The sequence below is a fragment of the Pelophylax lessonae genome, assembly GCF_965119305.1.
Source record: "Pelophylax lessonae genome assembly, chromosome: 4".
Classification (NCBI taxonomy): Eukaryota; Metazoa; Chordata; class Amphibia; order Anura; family Ranidae; genus Pelophylax; species Pelophylax lessonae.
The window spans coordinates 336,943,959-336,958,544 of NC_138771.1; the positions used below are offsets into that span (position 1 = coordinate 336,943,959).

General features: G+C 46.1%; 1 protein-coding gene across 1 annotated transcript in view; it reads left to right on the plus strand.

The window, feature by feature from the left end:
• LOC309552646 (uncharacterized protein) overlaps positions 1 to 14,586 on the plus strand; it is a gene marked incomplete at both ends in the record, with an annotated part of 68,970 nt that overhangs the window by 15,883 nt on the left and 38,501 nt on the right. Inside the window, one exon of the mRNA XM_082253582.1 lies at positions 1,120 to 1,184. Coding sequence (XP_082109708.1) covers positions 1,120 to 1,184 — 65 coding nt within the window. The remainder of the gene's footprint in view (positions 1 to 1,119; positions 1,185 to 14,586) is intronic.

The following is a 14,586-nucleotide window of genomic DNA, read 5'->3' on the forward strand; positions in this document are numbered from 1 at the left end:
GTGACATGGGGTATTTAACTTAGTGGTGGATGCATCTATACAGTGAGTCTACAGCAAACAGGAACTATATTTAAGGGCCTGGTAGACGCTTTTATTAAAAAGAAAGCAAAGGTTCAAAAATTAATGGTTTCCCATGCAGGGGATCTTCTTAAGCTTCAGCACAATACAAACACTGGAAAATGCTGAGCCACCTGGCTCATAAGCTCACTCAGCTTCAACTGCAGTACCACACTGTATCTCTTACCAGTCTCTCAGACTGCGTTGTCCAGCTCTCTTGGATACTTGGCTCTCTAGCCTTTAGACACAGCACCCTGCTGCACAGCCAACCTCTGGCCTATGGATTGTGGTTCTCCTGACACCCCGATAGGAGCTGACCTGACTCCTGGAATTGAGACCCTTGGTTTCTGGCTGGGCCCTCAGACCCCCCCCCATAAGCCCTTCCGTCTCCCCCACTGGGAGCTGTCTCCAAACCAAGAGCCCTGAGCTATCCTCAGACCTGAGTATATAACGACACTGCACACCTGTGTACTCAGCCAGGTGTCTAGCAAAACCCAGACACAGGATTGAATGTTCTGATCCAGAGCTACAGAATCCAGAGAAAGCCAAATACACAGCTTTCTTTGCCCGGAAAAACTTTTCAAGCGATTTTGCTCTAAAAAAGCGCCGGAAAATCTTACAAAAACCAATTCTTCATTAAAATAAATTAATGCTTTCACACTGGGGTGGGCAGTGGGGTGGTGCGCCTACAGGGCAGTGAAAAAATTCCTGCAAGCAGCATCTTTGGAGCGCTAAATAAAACTCCTCCAAATCACCCCTCTCCATTGAAATTAATGGGAAGTGCTTGAAAAGCGCTTTAAAAGCACCCTTAAGATAGTTCTTTTGAGTCACATGACCTTCAAAAAAAAAAGTGCACCACTAACGCCTCAAAAGCACACAGCATTTTATGGGCAGCTTTTAAGAGCCTCATTGTGAAAGCAGCCTTAATGCTAATCCTGTGTCATATTTTCCTATCTTATCACAGTGACTAAGCCTCATACTGTCACAATATATATATATATATATATATATATATATATATATATATATTACAGTATATATGTTTTATTTTTATTTTTTTAGGCAACCCAAAATCTGATGATCATGACAAAGGTGATATGGTGGCTGTGAACAAGAGCAGAAAGAAGGTATGGAAATAATATTGATATTTCCCTATTGTGGTTTCTTCTTAAGTGCAATAGCGCAATAGCAAATGATTGAGTGCCGGTTCACATTGGGAACGCTGCTAATATACAGCGTGTTCTTGCATCGCATCCACACCCCTGGCAGTTCACACTGCCATATGCGATACGCTGGGGGTGTCAATAAAATGTTAACGACACCCCCGGATCAGATCGCATATTGCAGTGCGATCTGAAAGTTTGCAACAGAATCGGATCACACTAGTGTGAACCACCATGCGATCCGATTCTGCTGCGGACCAAAAAAAGGGTCTTGTGCGTGTTTTAGTGCGATTTCGGTGCAAATTCAGCAATACAAACTGTATGGCTGAGTTTGCACCGCACAGAGATCGCATGTAATTTTAGGAGCAGTGCGCTCCGAATTACATGCGATCTCTGTGATTGCACAAATGTGAACCGACACTGAGCACATCATTTGTAATATAAAGAGTTTTTCATGACTTTACTTTGGGCAAGTTTACAGTGTTAAACACTAAAAAGCTGCAATGATCAATTTACAAGTAGCTTTAATTAGGAAATGTGTAAGTTACTGCACTTCTAACATTATGCTTTGCTTTCTAAGTAATCCACACATATCATGATGCATAAATGAGGTTTCTTATCCTCTTTTTGAGTAGATCGTTACTGCTATGGGATTTTACTTCCGCCAGTTTTTTCTGCACATCATCATTTTTAAATTTCAGACCACATTTATGGCATCTGCTGGGTGCCAAGGTGATGTGACTCCTGTGCAAACACGTGAGATGATGTCATTGCAGCCTGGCCAATCAAGGGGCTCAAAAAAGATGGAACCCAGAACAAGGACCAGTCAAAGATGGAAACACCAGCACCAGCAGGGGCATTGGCACAGCAGCTGTGGAGGGCTCTGTTTAACATGCAAGTCTGCCATATTGTGCTAGAATGTGGAGCACTTTCATATCTGTGGCACACTCCCATGTGGGTTTCCCACATTTTGAGTAAGGGTCCTTTCACAAGCGCTTTCCGCCCGACGGACTATGTTTTGCTCAGCAGGGGATGGATCCGCTGTTCCCTGCTGAGCAGGCGGATGACAGGTCCGTCTCCACTCACTGTGCAGAGACAGGCCTGTCAGAGCCCTGCTCTCCTCTATGGGAGATCCGATTAAAACGATGGTAATAGGGTTTCCATCCGTCTGGATATCACGGACAGGATTGGATCAGATAGCAGCGGGTGTCAGCGGACATGCCACTGCTGCTCCATAGGGGTGCATGGAGCATCCGATCAGGTCCACCTGAAAAACTGGTGGACCTGATTGGAAAGTCCGTGTGAAAGGGGCTTTTTGCTGGTCAGGCTGAAGCATTGGGAGCTACCTCACTGTTGCATCATTGTAAAATAATGAAGATATCTAATACTGTATTTTAGTATCTTTAGTAATGATTAGCATCGATAGCCAGACTGACTTAAAAACAAGGTGTGAATTTATTGTCACACAGTTGGCATCATAAATACAATGTAAATGGTATAACAGTTCAGTTCAGTGTAGGTAACAATATAAGGAATAAAAGCTACTTATGAAAAATGTGTCCAACTTAAAATCATGGCTATATAGACATGTGTGTTCTTCCATGTCCTTCCACTCTAATCTCCAAGTACAAGAAGAAGTAGGAAATTACGTCTTTAGGTTTCTGAGAGCAAGCACCTGCAGGTTGTCAAAGAGTCTTGTATAGTCTTTGTGTTTGTAGGAGTCTGTGATGTGTGTGTGTCTTTGTCCTGAATATCGATCCCTTGGCCATTTATCTTACATGTAGACGTCATAACTTCACAGTGCTCAAAACCTTGTATGGCATGCATCACTTCTGCTAACTTCAGCTATTTTTATACAAGAGGAGGTACTAAATTCATAAAGTCATATGTGTACTTTGATTGACTAGCCCACATGTAACACTCTATTCTTGTAACATGTCTAATGTCATGTTATATCATATAACCAAAAATCTACACAAAAGTAACACATTACCAACTGTGGGGGGACTTGCTCGGTGGCGGGTGTGGATGACCCCTTTGGGGGGTTCGTTACACAGGGAGATAGCCGAAAAGTGGTTGCAAACAACAGTTTGGTTTATTCATGCAATTTTCTTCAACTAAATGCAAGCGTCAAAAACATCCAAATGAAATAAAACACAAAATAAATCCTTGCCACTGTGGGCGGCTACCTTCTCACACACAGGAACCTATCTAAGGAAGTCTGTCCCCAACCTACTGTTGGGCAGACTTGGCTGATCATACAGCAGACTATCAATAGTCCATTTATTATCTCTTCACATAGAGACTGTCCCTTTTCTCTTCACACAGCACATGTTCATTGGACTTTCCTTTTCACATAGAAAACATCCATTGTTTTTTCTCTTCACACTCTTCACATAGAAATAGTTAATTTTCTCACCTTGAGAAGTCTTCACCCTTTTTACCCTCCTCAGCGCACATCGCTTCAGGAGGTCTTCCCCATGCTCACACAGCTTCAGGGGGCATTCCTTCTCCCATGCTCACACAGCGTCGGGGGGGCACACATCTGACTGTCCTTCTCTCCCCAGCTCACACAGCGTCAGGAGGCATCAATCAATAGGACTTCCTCTGGACAAATTATAGAGGCCTTAATTTCCTCATTCTGAACAGCTGAAGGCCTTTCAACTTCCCTAAGCCATCCTGGCTACCTTTTCAGCCGACACCCTATAGTAATTGGTGAATTGTCTAAACCAAGCAGACCTGTATCTCCTGTCTGTGACAACATCCACAGATTTACCTGACTTCCTGTCACACAACTTATACAACATTAAGTAAATACATATAAGTACTATTAATTATGACTGAGATTACACTAATCCTAACTAACATTATTTAATCTAATATATGTATTATTCTTTGTATTCCATATATCCTGTCTATTCTTGACTTCCCATGACATTCTATACCAGATACCTTATATGTCATCCTCCAACTAGCTACATACACCAGAAATATCTGACATTTTACTGCCTCAGCTCAGTTGAAGAACTTCATCACTAATCACCTGATCAAGGTCATTCACACATAATATTATGATCAATCATAAAACCAAATATATTTTGCAAGCTTGCTGTGAATATACTATAATTCCAATAAGTGGGGAATTATGAATTTGGAATTATTATCTAACAATCGTTGGTTGCCACCATTGGTTCAGGGATAAGGCTGAGGGGTCTAAAGCAGATGTCATCAACTTGGGGTAGTACTGTGAGCGTGCATGCTCCGTGCTTTCGTTTCTGCCATTTAGCCTGAATTAAGCATCATCCCACAGCTGTTGCTATTTCTGAAGCACTACTTAGATCTCTGTTAGATTTTCACTGCCCGAACTTGGTCACCTCCAGCCCCCTAAAACTTACATCAGCACCTGCTATCTGGGTTTGTGAATATTGAGACCTAGCTTCACTTAGAAAATACATTGTGGACACCGCTTAAATGTTGCCTAAAATGAAAGTATAAATACCTTTATTAACATACAATAATTACTTTTAAATACAAAATATTCAAAAATGATGTGTCGTTAGTGACGTTTTGTCCAATAAGGAATTTATCAGTCCTGGATTATATGCATAGCCTTCTTTTAAACACTAATAATGGGAGTTGGAAGGTGCATAGACCTTACATTTACAGTGGTTGTAAACCCTCTCATATACCCAGTGAAGTGAATAGCATTAGGTGGTACACAGAGATGAAACAAATCCTCCTACGTAAGTTTTACTTATTTATCTGCAGTCTTCTCTTTTCTATATCCCTTAAAAAGTGCAGCATTGTGATAAAATCCTTGTGCATCTGTCAGGAGCAGAGAGGAAGGGTGGAGAATTTCAGTGCACACTGCCCAGGTCCAAAGGAAAGATACAGAGCTGTGTTCTGAATAGACAAGCTGTGTTCTGAGCTTCCTCCCCCATCACAAATTTATCTCATGTGTCAGAAAACTTCTCAGACATGACTCATGCTGATAATGGAGGAGCAAAGCACCAGAGGGAAACAACACTTAGAGCTTTGGAAATAGACAAGTAATCACTACAGATATAAAGTGTGTGCTTTGTTCATATTTCATGACTGAGGTTTACAACAAATGGTTTCATATATCATGCTGGGACAGTCTTCCCTTCTAATAGGCAGGTGATTTTAGATATATACATCATATAATTTTCAAATAAAGTGTAAGTAGAAACATATTATAGAAAGGCTTTCAACTTTAGCTCATTGATCAAACTATTAGGAGTTAAAGATTTTAGATTGTAGCTCCAGTGTGTCTCTTTTTGGAGAAGCATTTTGTCTTTCTATCTATATATCTATTCCTTCTGCTGATGATTTATGTAACAATTTGAAATGATCAGTCAGTGGGCTGTTATCCTTAGGATTCAGACTGTCACAAATATTTTAACCTATTTGCACCTTTAACTCCCCTTCTGTCTATCTTTTTCCACAGACACATGACATATAGACAACCCAGGGCAAGTGGCCCACATCTCCTATGTGCTGCTCTGACTCCCTGATGCTGCTAACCTAAGCCACTGCGGCAGCAGGCATCTCTCCCTGCTGGCTATCTGTCACAGCAGTTTACTAGCAAAATCTGGCTCTTTTGCTAAGGTTCTGCCCATTCAGCAATCCCCAGAAGTACCTGTTCTAAGCAATCATCCTTGCATCCATCTTAACACCCTTTCCTGGCATCCCTATGGTGGAAAACTCAGGAGACCCCCTTCTGAAGTGGATCTCATGCAGGACTCTTATAGTCCAAGTCCTTCTGCTGAGCTTTACTGCCACAGTCCTTGCTTGTAGATGTCTTCTCTTGGACATTACGCTGGTACCTTTGGTTCACCAGTCTGTTCCCTAACTCTGAAGGCAATTACCATTCCCTAAGGCAGTGGTTCTCAACTCCGGTCCTCGGGACCCACCAACAGGCCAGGTTTGGAAGATAACCAAATTAAATCACAGGTGATTTCATTTGCTGCTTAGTGATTGCAGTATTCTAGTCTGCATCTCCCCAAGGTAATACTTAAAATCTGGCCTGTGGGTCCCGAGGACCGGAGTTGAGAACCACTGCCCTAAGGGCTGAGGGGGTGTCTAGGGAATGCCTTTCAACCATGGTCTACCCTTCTCTTGGGGGCTTCCAGTCACCTTTAGGCTCCCCTTTGGTGTCTGCATGTCTGGGCTCAGGAAGAGACATGTAAATGATTCCTTTGGATAAAGAGGTCCTGGATGCTACTTTGCAGTTCCTGGCTAGAAATGGGGTGGTGTCTTCCCAACACCTTGATAATGTTTCTTTGTCTGGTGTGCCTCCACATTTTGGACTTTCCTCTTGCTCACCAGAACAGACTTTACCCACCTCGTTGGGGGATCCTTCTGTAACTCAGTGTCCTGGGTGGACTTCTCTTGGGTGCTACAAAATCTTCTCTGGGAAATTTTGGGAATCTTTCTGTGGAATGCATTGCATGGGTTTCTGTTGTCCACACTGGTACTTCTGCTGAAAAGGCTTTGAATTATGGATTCTCTGAGCTGCTGACCTCCCTGTCGAGGTGTGAGGATTCAGCATCTCTGTTTCCCCACTTTTATTTTTTGGCAGGAAGCATCCGTTACTAGATGCCACTGTACTCCCTTGGACTGTCAGCAGCCTTAACATTCCCCCTGTGCAGGATAGTGTAATTCTATAAGTCTGCATGGGACTTGTTCTTTAGGAGTTTTTTCCCTTAGTCTGTGGGTGTTTTGCAGCCTTCTGGGAAGGTTACTCCAGATTTCTTTCAAGTTTATGCTCCAAATCAGGCAATTGCTCCTAGATGAGCTACTTGGCCCTAACTCCTAGGAAACATATTGCAGAAATATTTGGGAAGGTTTGCAGTGTTACTTGTCAACTTTTGGTACACATTAGCCATTGACTGTTAGGATTTGTGCTCTCCCTTCAGGTAAGGTGTTCCTGCCAATCCTCTCATTTTTTAGGGTTCAGGTCACTCTACTTTCCTTTTCTGGAGGTCTTCAGGGCTGGGTTTCCTGGGGGTTTCTGATGTGAGGGCTCTCACACCTTTGCTATCTGGCTAAAAATTGGCCGCATGACCAGGCAGCCCTTTCGTCATGGTAGAACATAGGGTTCTATAGGGTTAGGAGGCTCAGGCCTTCTCTGTAATTTTGACTGGCTGGACTTTTATGCCATGCAAAATTCCCTCTAGTAGCTTTTTCCTGGGTCTGGGCCCAGCAAATTGTTGTCTTCTGTTGAATTTGTTGTTGCTCTGTTTTATTCCCATATTTTATAGTGTGTTTTTTATTTTTTGTTATTTTAGCAGATTGCTAATTAGCTCTCCAGTTCTCATTGCTGATTCAGTCAGGATGTCAGGGCCTAGATTTGAACCAGGGCCACTGCTGTGGTCTGACAATGACTCTTCTCACTGAGCTACCTGAGATGCTGGACTGCACCCTGTTTGATTCATTGGAATTGCTCTAGCGAGGACATCTTGTGGCCAAGAGAACATACTACATGCTGTCTACCTTATAGTTCAGTTACAGCTGCATTCAATCAATGGCCTCTATAAAATGCCTGGCTGGACATCTCCACCCCCAGCTCTGAGGAAACCGGTGATACGCCGGTGAAACGTGTCAGCACCGGCGTCATCTGACATCCACCAATGGGATTCTGACCATCAGGACCGCCGGGCGCCCTACGACCGCAGAAAAACGTTCCCCGCCTCCTACGTCCAGCATGATGTCGGGCCGCAACTTGACCGCCCGCCCCTGTTCAGGGGAGTCCACGGAAGGAAGGCTGTCTGCAGGGAACCCTGGGCCGGGCTGCACCGCCGCTGTGTCCATTGGGTCCATCTTTTCCGGGAATCCATCCAACAGCCTGGATCAACACACCACGGACGGTACATAGAGATATATGGTACGCTATCTTGGTGCTTACCTACTGACATCACCCACTGCATCTGCATATATGGAACTTTCCCACTGAGCAAACCTCCATCTGTTTGCCTTCAACTTATTATCAACCGGCATTATCAGACCCAGTCCCTCTAAATTTTGGCTCGTTTACCCCAACGATTGATCCACTTTGTAGTGGTACTTCCATTTCATTAATTTGGGACTGCTGCCACCAGCACCTTTCCTCTCACCCCTCTGTGTTTGATCGCTGTTACTGGGATTGTGCAATAATCTTAATTGCCTATATTGGCCTACATTCATCAGTTACTGCATTCCCCATTTAATGAGTTTTCATTATTCAACACGGGTTGATGTTTAATCCCATTGTGTTTTTGCCTTGTTTTTAATCATGTTTTAATCTGTGCTGTGTCACACCTACCCACACTGTTTTTGCAATTTTGGCTCATGTGCCTTAATAAAGTTTATTTTTTGATTTTTCACCCACCTTGGTGTCCTTAGTTGACTCTTTTAGGGGGGGACTACCTGTCTCCCTATTTTGTAGTTAGTTTTTTCCTGGGTCTGGGCCCAGCAAATTGTTGTCTTCCGTTCAATTTGTTGTTGCTCTGTTTTATTCCCATGTTTTTATAGTGTGTTTTTTTATTTTTTGTTATTTTTGCAGATTGCTAATTAGCTCTCCAGTTCTCATTGCTGATTCAGTCAGGATGTCAGGGCCTAGATTTGAACCAGGACCTCTGCTGTGGTCTGACAATGATTCAAGCCATGTTTCTGCACTTCCTGTTTGCCATATCATTGTCCTCTCGCCAGCCAATATCTCGCTCTTCTTTTTTTTTTTTTTTTTCTTTTTTCTTTTTCTTTTAATATCTCGTTCTTGTCTTTCCTGCTGCTGTCCATATTTCTCTTTCGTTCATTGACGGACACAGCTCCAGAATCTTCTTGACCATTGGGTTATGCTGCCCCATACAGGAGTAGGACACTAGGCAGGAAAAAGCTTTACCACGACTATGGGGCAGTCCCAGGGGGTATACTCCCACTTCCTGCTATAGGCATTCAGTTAGTAAGGACCTAGTTCCTTGCTGGGATCTCTGGTCCTAGCATTTTTTATTTTTTTTTTAAATTGATTTTTTTCCTCTTTTATTATTTTCCATTCCTGAGAGAACTACAATAAACTGCTGGACTGGGCAATGGACTGGATATTCTAGATCCTTAGGGTCTTCCCAGTCCGGCCAGCGAGCGCAAGCAGACCTCAGCTCCACGCTAAGTCGGCCACAACATAACCTCACTGGACGGAGGCTGGCCTGCAAGATAAACATCTCGCGAGGATGCATACGACCTGGTCCAGGCCTGAGTCACAGCGGGCCTCCTGGCCCGCAGCACTCCCATTCCGATGGAGAGATGGTCTGCCTGGAGTGATGCCCACCTGGTTGCATGGTATGGCTGGTAGTGTGTCCCCTTCCCTGTGGCCCTCCCTGGGTCGGACCCCTGGGTTCCCCTCCTTCCCTCACATGTCAGGGTCTCTTTTGGACCACCCCCCCATCTACCTACACCTATCTCCCCCTACCCCCCGGGGGTGACCATACCTGTTCAGGTTAACCTTTTAGGGGTGTCGAGCGGGCAATGGGGGCCGGGGGGAGCACACCGTCAGCAGCAGAACATGTGATTTTCAGGGGGAGTTGTCTTCGTGGGGGCTCATGCCAGGGCCCCCCTTTACTGACAAAATGTTTCCCTGGGTTTCCTGTGGTCCTGGGTGCCACGTGGAGCTGCCATTTTTTTTGTGGATGGCTGGCTGTCGTGCTATGTTTGTGTAGTCAGGCGGCCATTTTCTTGAGGTTTCCCATTGATTAGAGCGGCAGCCATGTTTTTGGAGCCTTGGGCGGTGATGTGGTCGTGGACATCTAGTGCTGACTCTTGACTTCCTCTTTCTCTCTGATCGCCGCATGGTACACAGCATCCGGCGCTCTGCTCTGTGCTTATCGGGGGTGGTGAGTTCCTATGGGTGCCTTGCGGCTCTCCCTCTCTCTGATATAGCAGCAGTTGAGTTGTGCTGGGACCTGTAGTGCCACTAGCGTGGCTGCAGGGGGTCACTTAGCAGTGTTTTTTCTCACTTTTCCTGTGTGGTTCCCTGGTTAACATGAAGTCCCTGGAGCAAATCTCACCCCATGATCCCATCTCAGAAGCTACGGGCCCTTCTGGATCCCAGTCCACCCTGTCTGCAATGGCGACTGCTCTGGAGTCCTTAGTGTCCAAGGTTAATATGGTCTTGTAAAAACGGACCAGCAAAAAGCATCCACTGCCTTCACCGGCCTCCTCTGTCTCCTCAGATTCTGAGTCTGATCTAGCCAGTGCGGACGCGAGTCACCCTGCTGGGTCTGCATCCACGCACCCTGAGTGCTCCTGATAGTGAGGATGATTCCTCATCTACTGCAGCCGGTGGTTGCACTGATTTTTATCAGTGCGGGAAACTTTAAAAATGGAGTTTGCAACTGCGTCGGAGGCACTGGTCACCTTCAGTACCCAAAAATCCTCAAAAGCGGCTAAGGTTTTTTCCTTTGCCTGCCTATTTTGACAAAATTATCAGTGGGGTTGCCCTAAAGGCAATGTGGCGGTACCGAAGCGTTTCGCTAGAAGGTACCCCTTTGAAGAGTCCTTGTTAAAAAAGTGGACGGTCCCACCTGTGGTGGATTCCCAGGTTTCCAGGCTGAACAAATCCACTCTAATTCCGGTGGAGGAGTCTCTGGCTTTTAAGGACCCTTTTGATAGGAAAGTGGAAACCTTGGTCCGGCGCATGTTTACTATGGTCGAATCGGTCCTTAGGCCCGGGTTCATCATTGTCTTGGTGTCCCAGACCTTGACGGAGTGGGCTAAGCTTTGCGCCAGGAACTGGAGGGGGAATAGCTTCCCCCTGCCTTTGTGGAGCTGGCGGACCAGTTGGTCCAGGGGCTACAGTTTATCTGTGATGCCTCTCAGGATGTGGCTCCTTTAGGTTCTAGGCTTGTATGTGACAGCAGTGGTCTTTCAGCCCATGATATGGCTGAAATGCTGGTCTGCAGACCAAGCTTCCAAGAAGGCCTTTTTGGATCTCCCCTTTGTGGGGGATCGCCTGTTTGGGTCTTCACTGGATGGAATCATTAAGGGATTCACAGGTGGGAAGAGTACTCTCCTCCCACAGGCTTCCATGGGCAAGGAGTCTCGTTGCAGACCTGGTCCTTTTTTCTCGGCTCATAAGCGGCTTTTTCGTCCCTCAGGGTCTCAAGACAAAGGATCCAAATCTGTTAGGACTGTCTCCGGAGGTTCCAAGAGGCCCTGGCCTGGTAAACCGAGAGCAGGCCCTTCCAGACCCGCAGACAAGCCCTCTTTTGCCTCAAGGGGCGCCCTCACCCGTATCTGGGGTGGGGGGACGTCTTAGTTTTTTTCTAGACCCAGGGACCAATCTGATTCAAGACAGGTGGGTCCACGAGTGGATTCGGCCTGGCTACAAGATCGAATTTCGGTCTTATCCTCCAGAGAGGTGTTTTCCTTCCAACCTGCGTTTGTCCCCAGAGCGCCTGCGTGGTCTCTTTGGGGCGGTACAAGATTTGCTACTACAAGGGGTGATTGTACCGGTTCCAAACTCGGAATGTTTCCGGGCTTTTATTCAAACCTGTTTACAAATCCCAGAAAGGAAGGCAAAATTCGTCCAATCCTTGACCTCAAAGCCCTGAACCACTTTGTGCAGGTACAGAAGTTTCAGATGGAGTCCATCCATACGGTAGTGGCATCCCTTCATCAAGGGGATCTTCTGGCCTCTATCGATATCAAACACGCTTACCTCCCATATCGCGATACATGTCGGGCATCAGCGCTTCCTCTGCTTTGCCGTGGGCGAGGAGCACTATCAATTCGTGGTGTTCACCCTTTGGTCTCGCCTCAGCTCCTCAGATATTCACGAAAGTGCTAGCCCCGGTGTTAGCAATGTTGCGACAGCGGGGGATTGCGGTACCCCCAGGGATTGTCGGTCGTCTTTCAGGACTTGAATGCGGGTGCTGGGCCTGATGGTGTCATCCTTGGAGGCGGTTCCGTTTGCACAGTTCCACACTAGACCTCTGCAGAGAGAGATTCTTGCCAAGTGAGACAAGAATCCACAGTCTCTAGACAATCTGATTCTGCTGAGCCGGGGTTACGAGAGGGTCCCTGATCTGGTGACTTCGTTCTCTAGCTCTTCATCAGGGAAAATCCTTCCTTCCCCTGTACTGGACGGTGGTCACCACGGATGCCAGCCTGTCCAGGTGGGGAGGTGCCTTAGGCACGGATTGTGCTCAGGGGGTTTGGACCCTGGAGGAGTCCAGACTACCGATCAATGTACTGGAACTTCAGGCCATCAGACTGTCTGGCCCATTGGATAGTTCGTCTTCAAGGGTGTCCAGTACGGATTCAATTGGACAATGCCACGGCCTTGGCATATGTCAACCACCAGGGGGGCACAAAAAGTGTCCTGGCAGCTCAGGAAGTAGCCGGGATTCTAAGGAGGGCGGAACGTTTCATTCCAGTTCTCTCTGCTGTACATATTCCAGGGGTGGAAAATTGTCAGGCAGATTACCTCAATTGACAGGGCTTGAACCAGGGAGAATGGTCATTTTATCCGGAGGTGTTTCATCAGCTGTGTCTCTGGTAGGTAGCTCCCAAGGTGGACCTGGTTGCCTTTTGCCTTAACAGGAAGGTGCAGAGATTCCTGGCAAGGTCTCCGGATCCTCTAGCAGATGCTACAGACGCACTGGTGGCTCCTTGGGGCCAGAACCTTTCCCCCTCTAAAACTACTGCCGAGATTTCTGCGAAGGATCGAGGCAGAGGGAATTCCAGTCATTCTAGTGGCCCCAGACTGGTCTCGCTGGTCTTGATACACGGATTTAATTTGGCTGGCTGCCGATGTTCCTTGGCGACTCCCTCTCAGAGAAGACCTATTGGTCCATGGGCCGATCTTCCATCCTGCTTTACAGTCGCTGGCTTTAACGGCTTGTCTGTTGAAAACCAGGTTCTGAAGGATAGGGGGTTGTCTGACTGATTACCACGCTGTTAAAAGCTAGAAAATCTACCTCTAGGAAGATTTAGTATCGCGTCTGGAAGTCGTACATTGCGGGGTATAAGTCTCTGGGGGTTTCTCTCTGTTCCTTTTCGGTGGCTGGAATTTTGTCATTCCTCCAAAGAGGTGTTGTACAGCGCCTGGCCTTGGCGATTTTCTTTCAATGTCTTTGGCTACGCATTCCTTAGTTCGCACCTTTGTTCCGAGGGTTCGCCACCTGGCTACACCTGTGTGGTCTCCGTTGCCTCAGTGGGATTTCAATTTGGTGCTGTCGGTTCTTCAGAAACCATCTTTTGAAAATATTTGTGAGATTACTCTGCTTACATTGTCCCAGAAGTTAGCCTTCTTGGGGGTGATTACTTTGTCTTGTCGTTCACCTTATTTGGTGGTTCACAGAGATAAAGTGGTGCTTCGCCCTTGTCAGTCAATCCTTCCTAAGGTTGTCTCTGGTTTACATCTGAATGAAGACATTTTGTTGCCCTCCCTGTGTCCAAAGCCTAAGCATCCTAAGGAGATTGCCTTGCATTCCCTGGATGTGGTTCAGGCGATCAGGGTGTACGTGACGGCAAACGAATCATTTAGGAAATCAGACTCACTTTTTTGTCCTTACTGTGACCATTTCCAGATGGATCAGACAAACGATAGTGCAGTCCTATTCAATCAAGGTTCCTCCCTTCCCTGTTAAGGCACATTCTACACGGGCGCTTAGTGCCTCCTGGGCCTTCCGTCATTAGGAGTCAGGGACGCAGGTTTGCAAAGCGGCAACCTGGTAATCGGTGCACACTTTCACAAAATTTTATAAAATAGATGTGCTGGCATCTGCGGATGCTGCTTTTGGCCACAATGATTTGCAGGCCGCTGTTTGAGAGGACTAGTCTAGACTAGACTAGAATGCTTTTTTCAGGTGAGCGCCAGTTGTTCCTGGTTGAGCTCCATGTAACCTGGTTGGCTAGGTTTAGCCTTTTGGGAATTTTTTCTGCTGTGCTTTTTCCCACCCCTCATGTTTAACATCCATATTAGCCTTCACTAGTGGGCAATGGCGCCCTCTGCTTGAGTAAACTAGGCAGTTAGAAATGTTAATAACAATTTTTTTCTATACTTAGACACACCTCTAGGGGGCTGACCCCAGTCATTATCCTGATTCAGTTACCACTGGTCCTCAGTTTTATGCTGCCTAGTGTTAGGAGTAGGCTAGCTCTTCCTGGCCGGGACCTAGCGTCTCGTTTTTTCTTTCGTTTTTTTCCCACAATGTGTGTTTTTTCTTCTGAAAATAGTTTTTGATTTCTCTCACTTTCACTAGTTAGTCAAGGACTTTTTCCTGGAGGACTACAAGTGAGTGCAGAGCTGGGCCTCGCACTGGGCAATATAGATCCTTATGGAGTACCAGCCTGCCAATGAGCGTCGCAG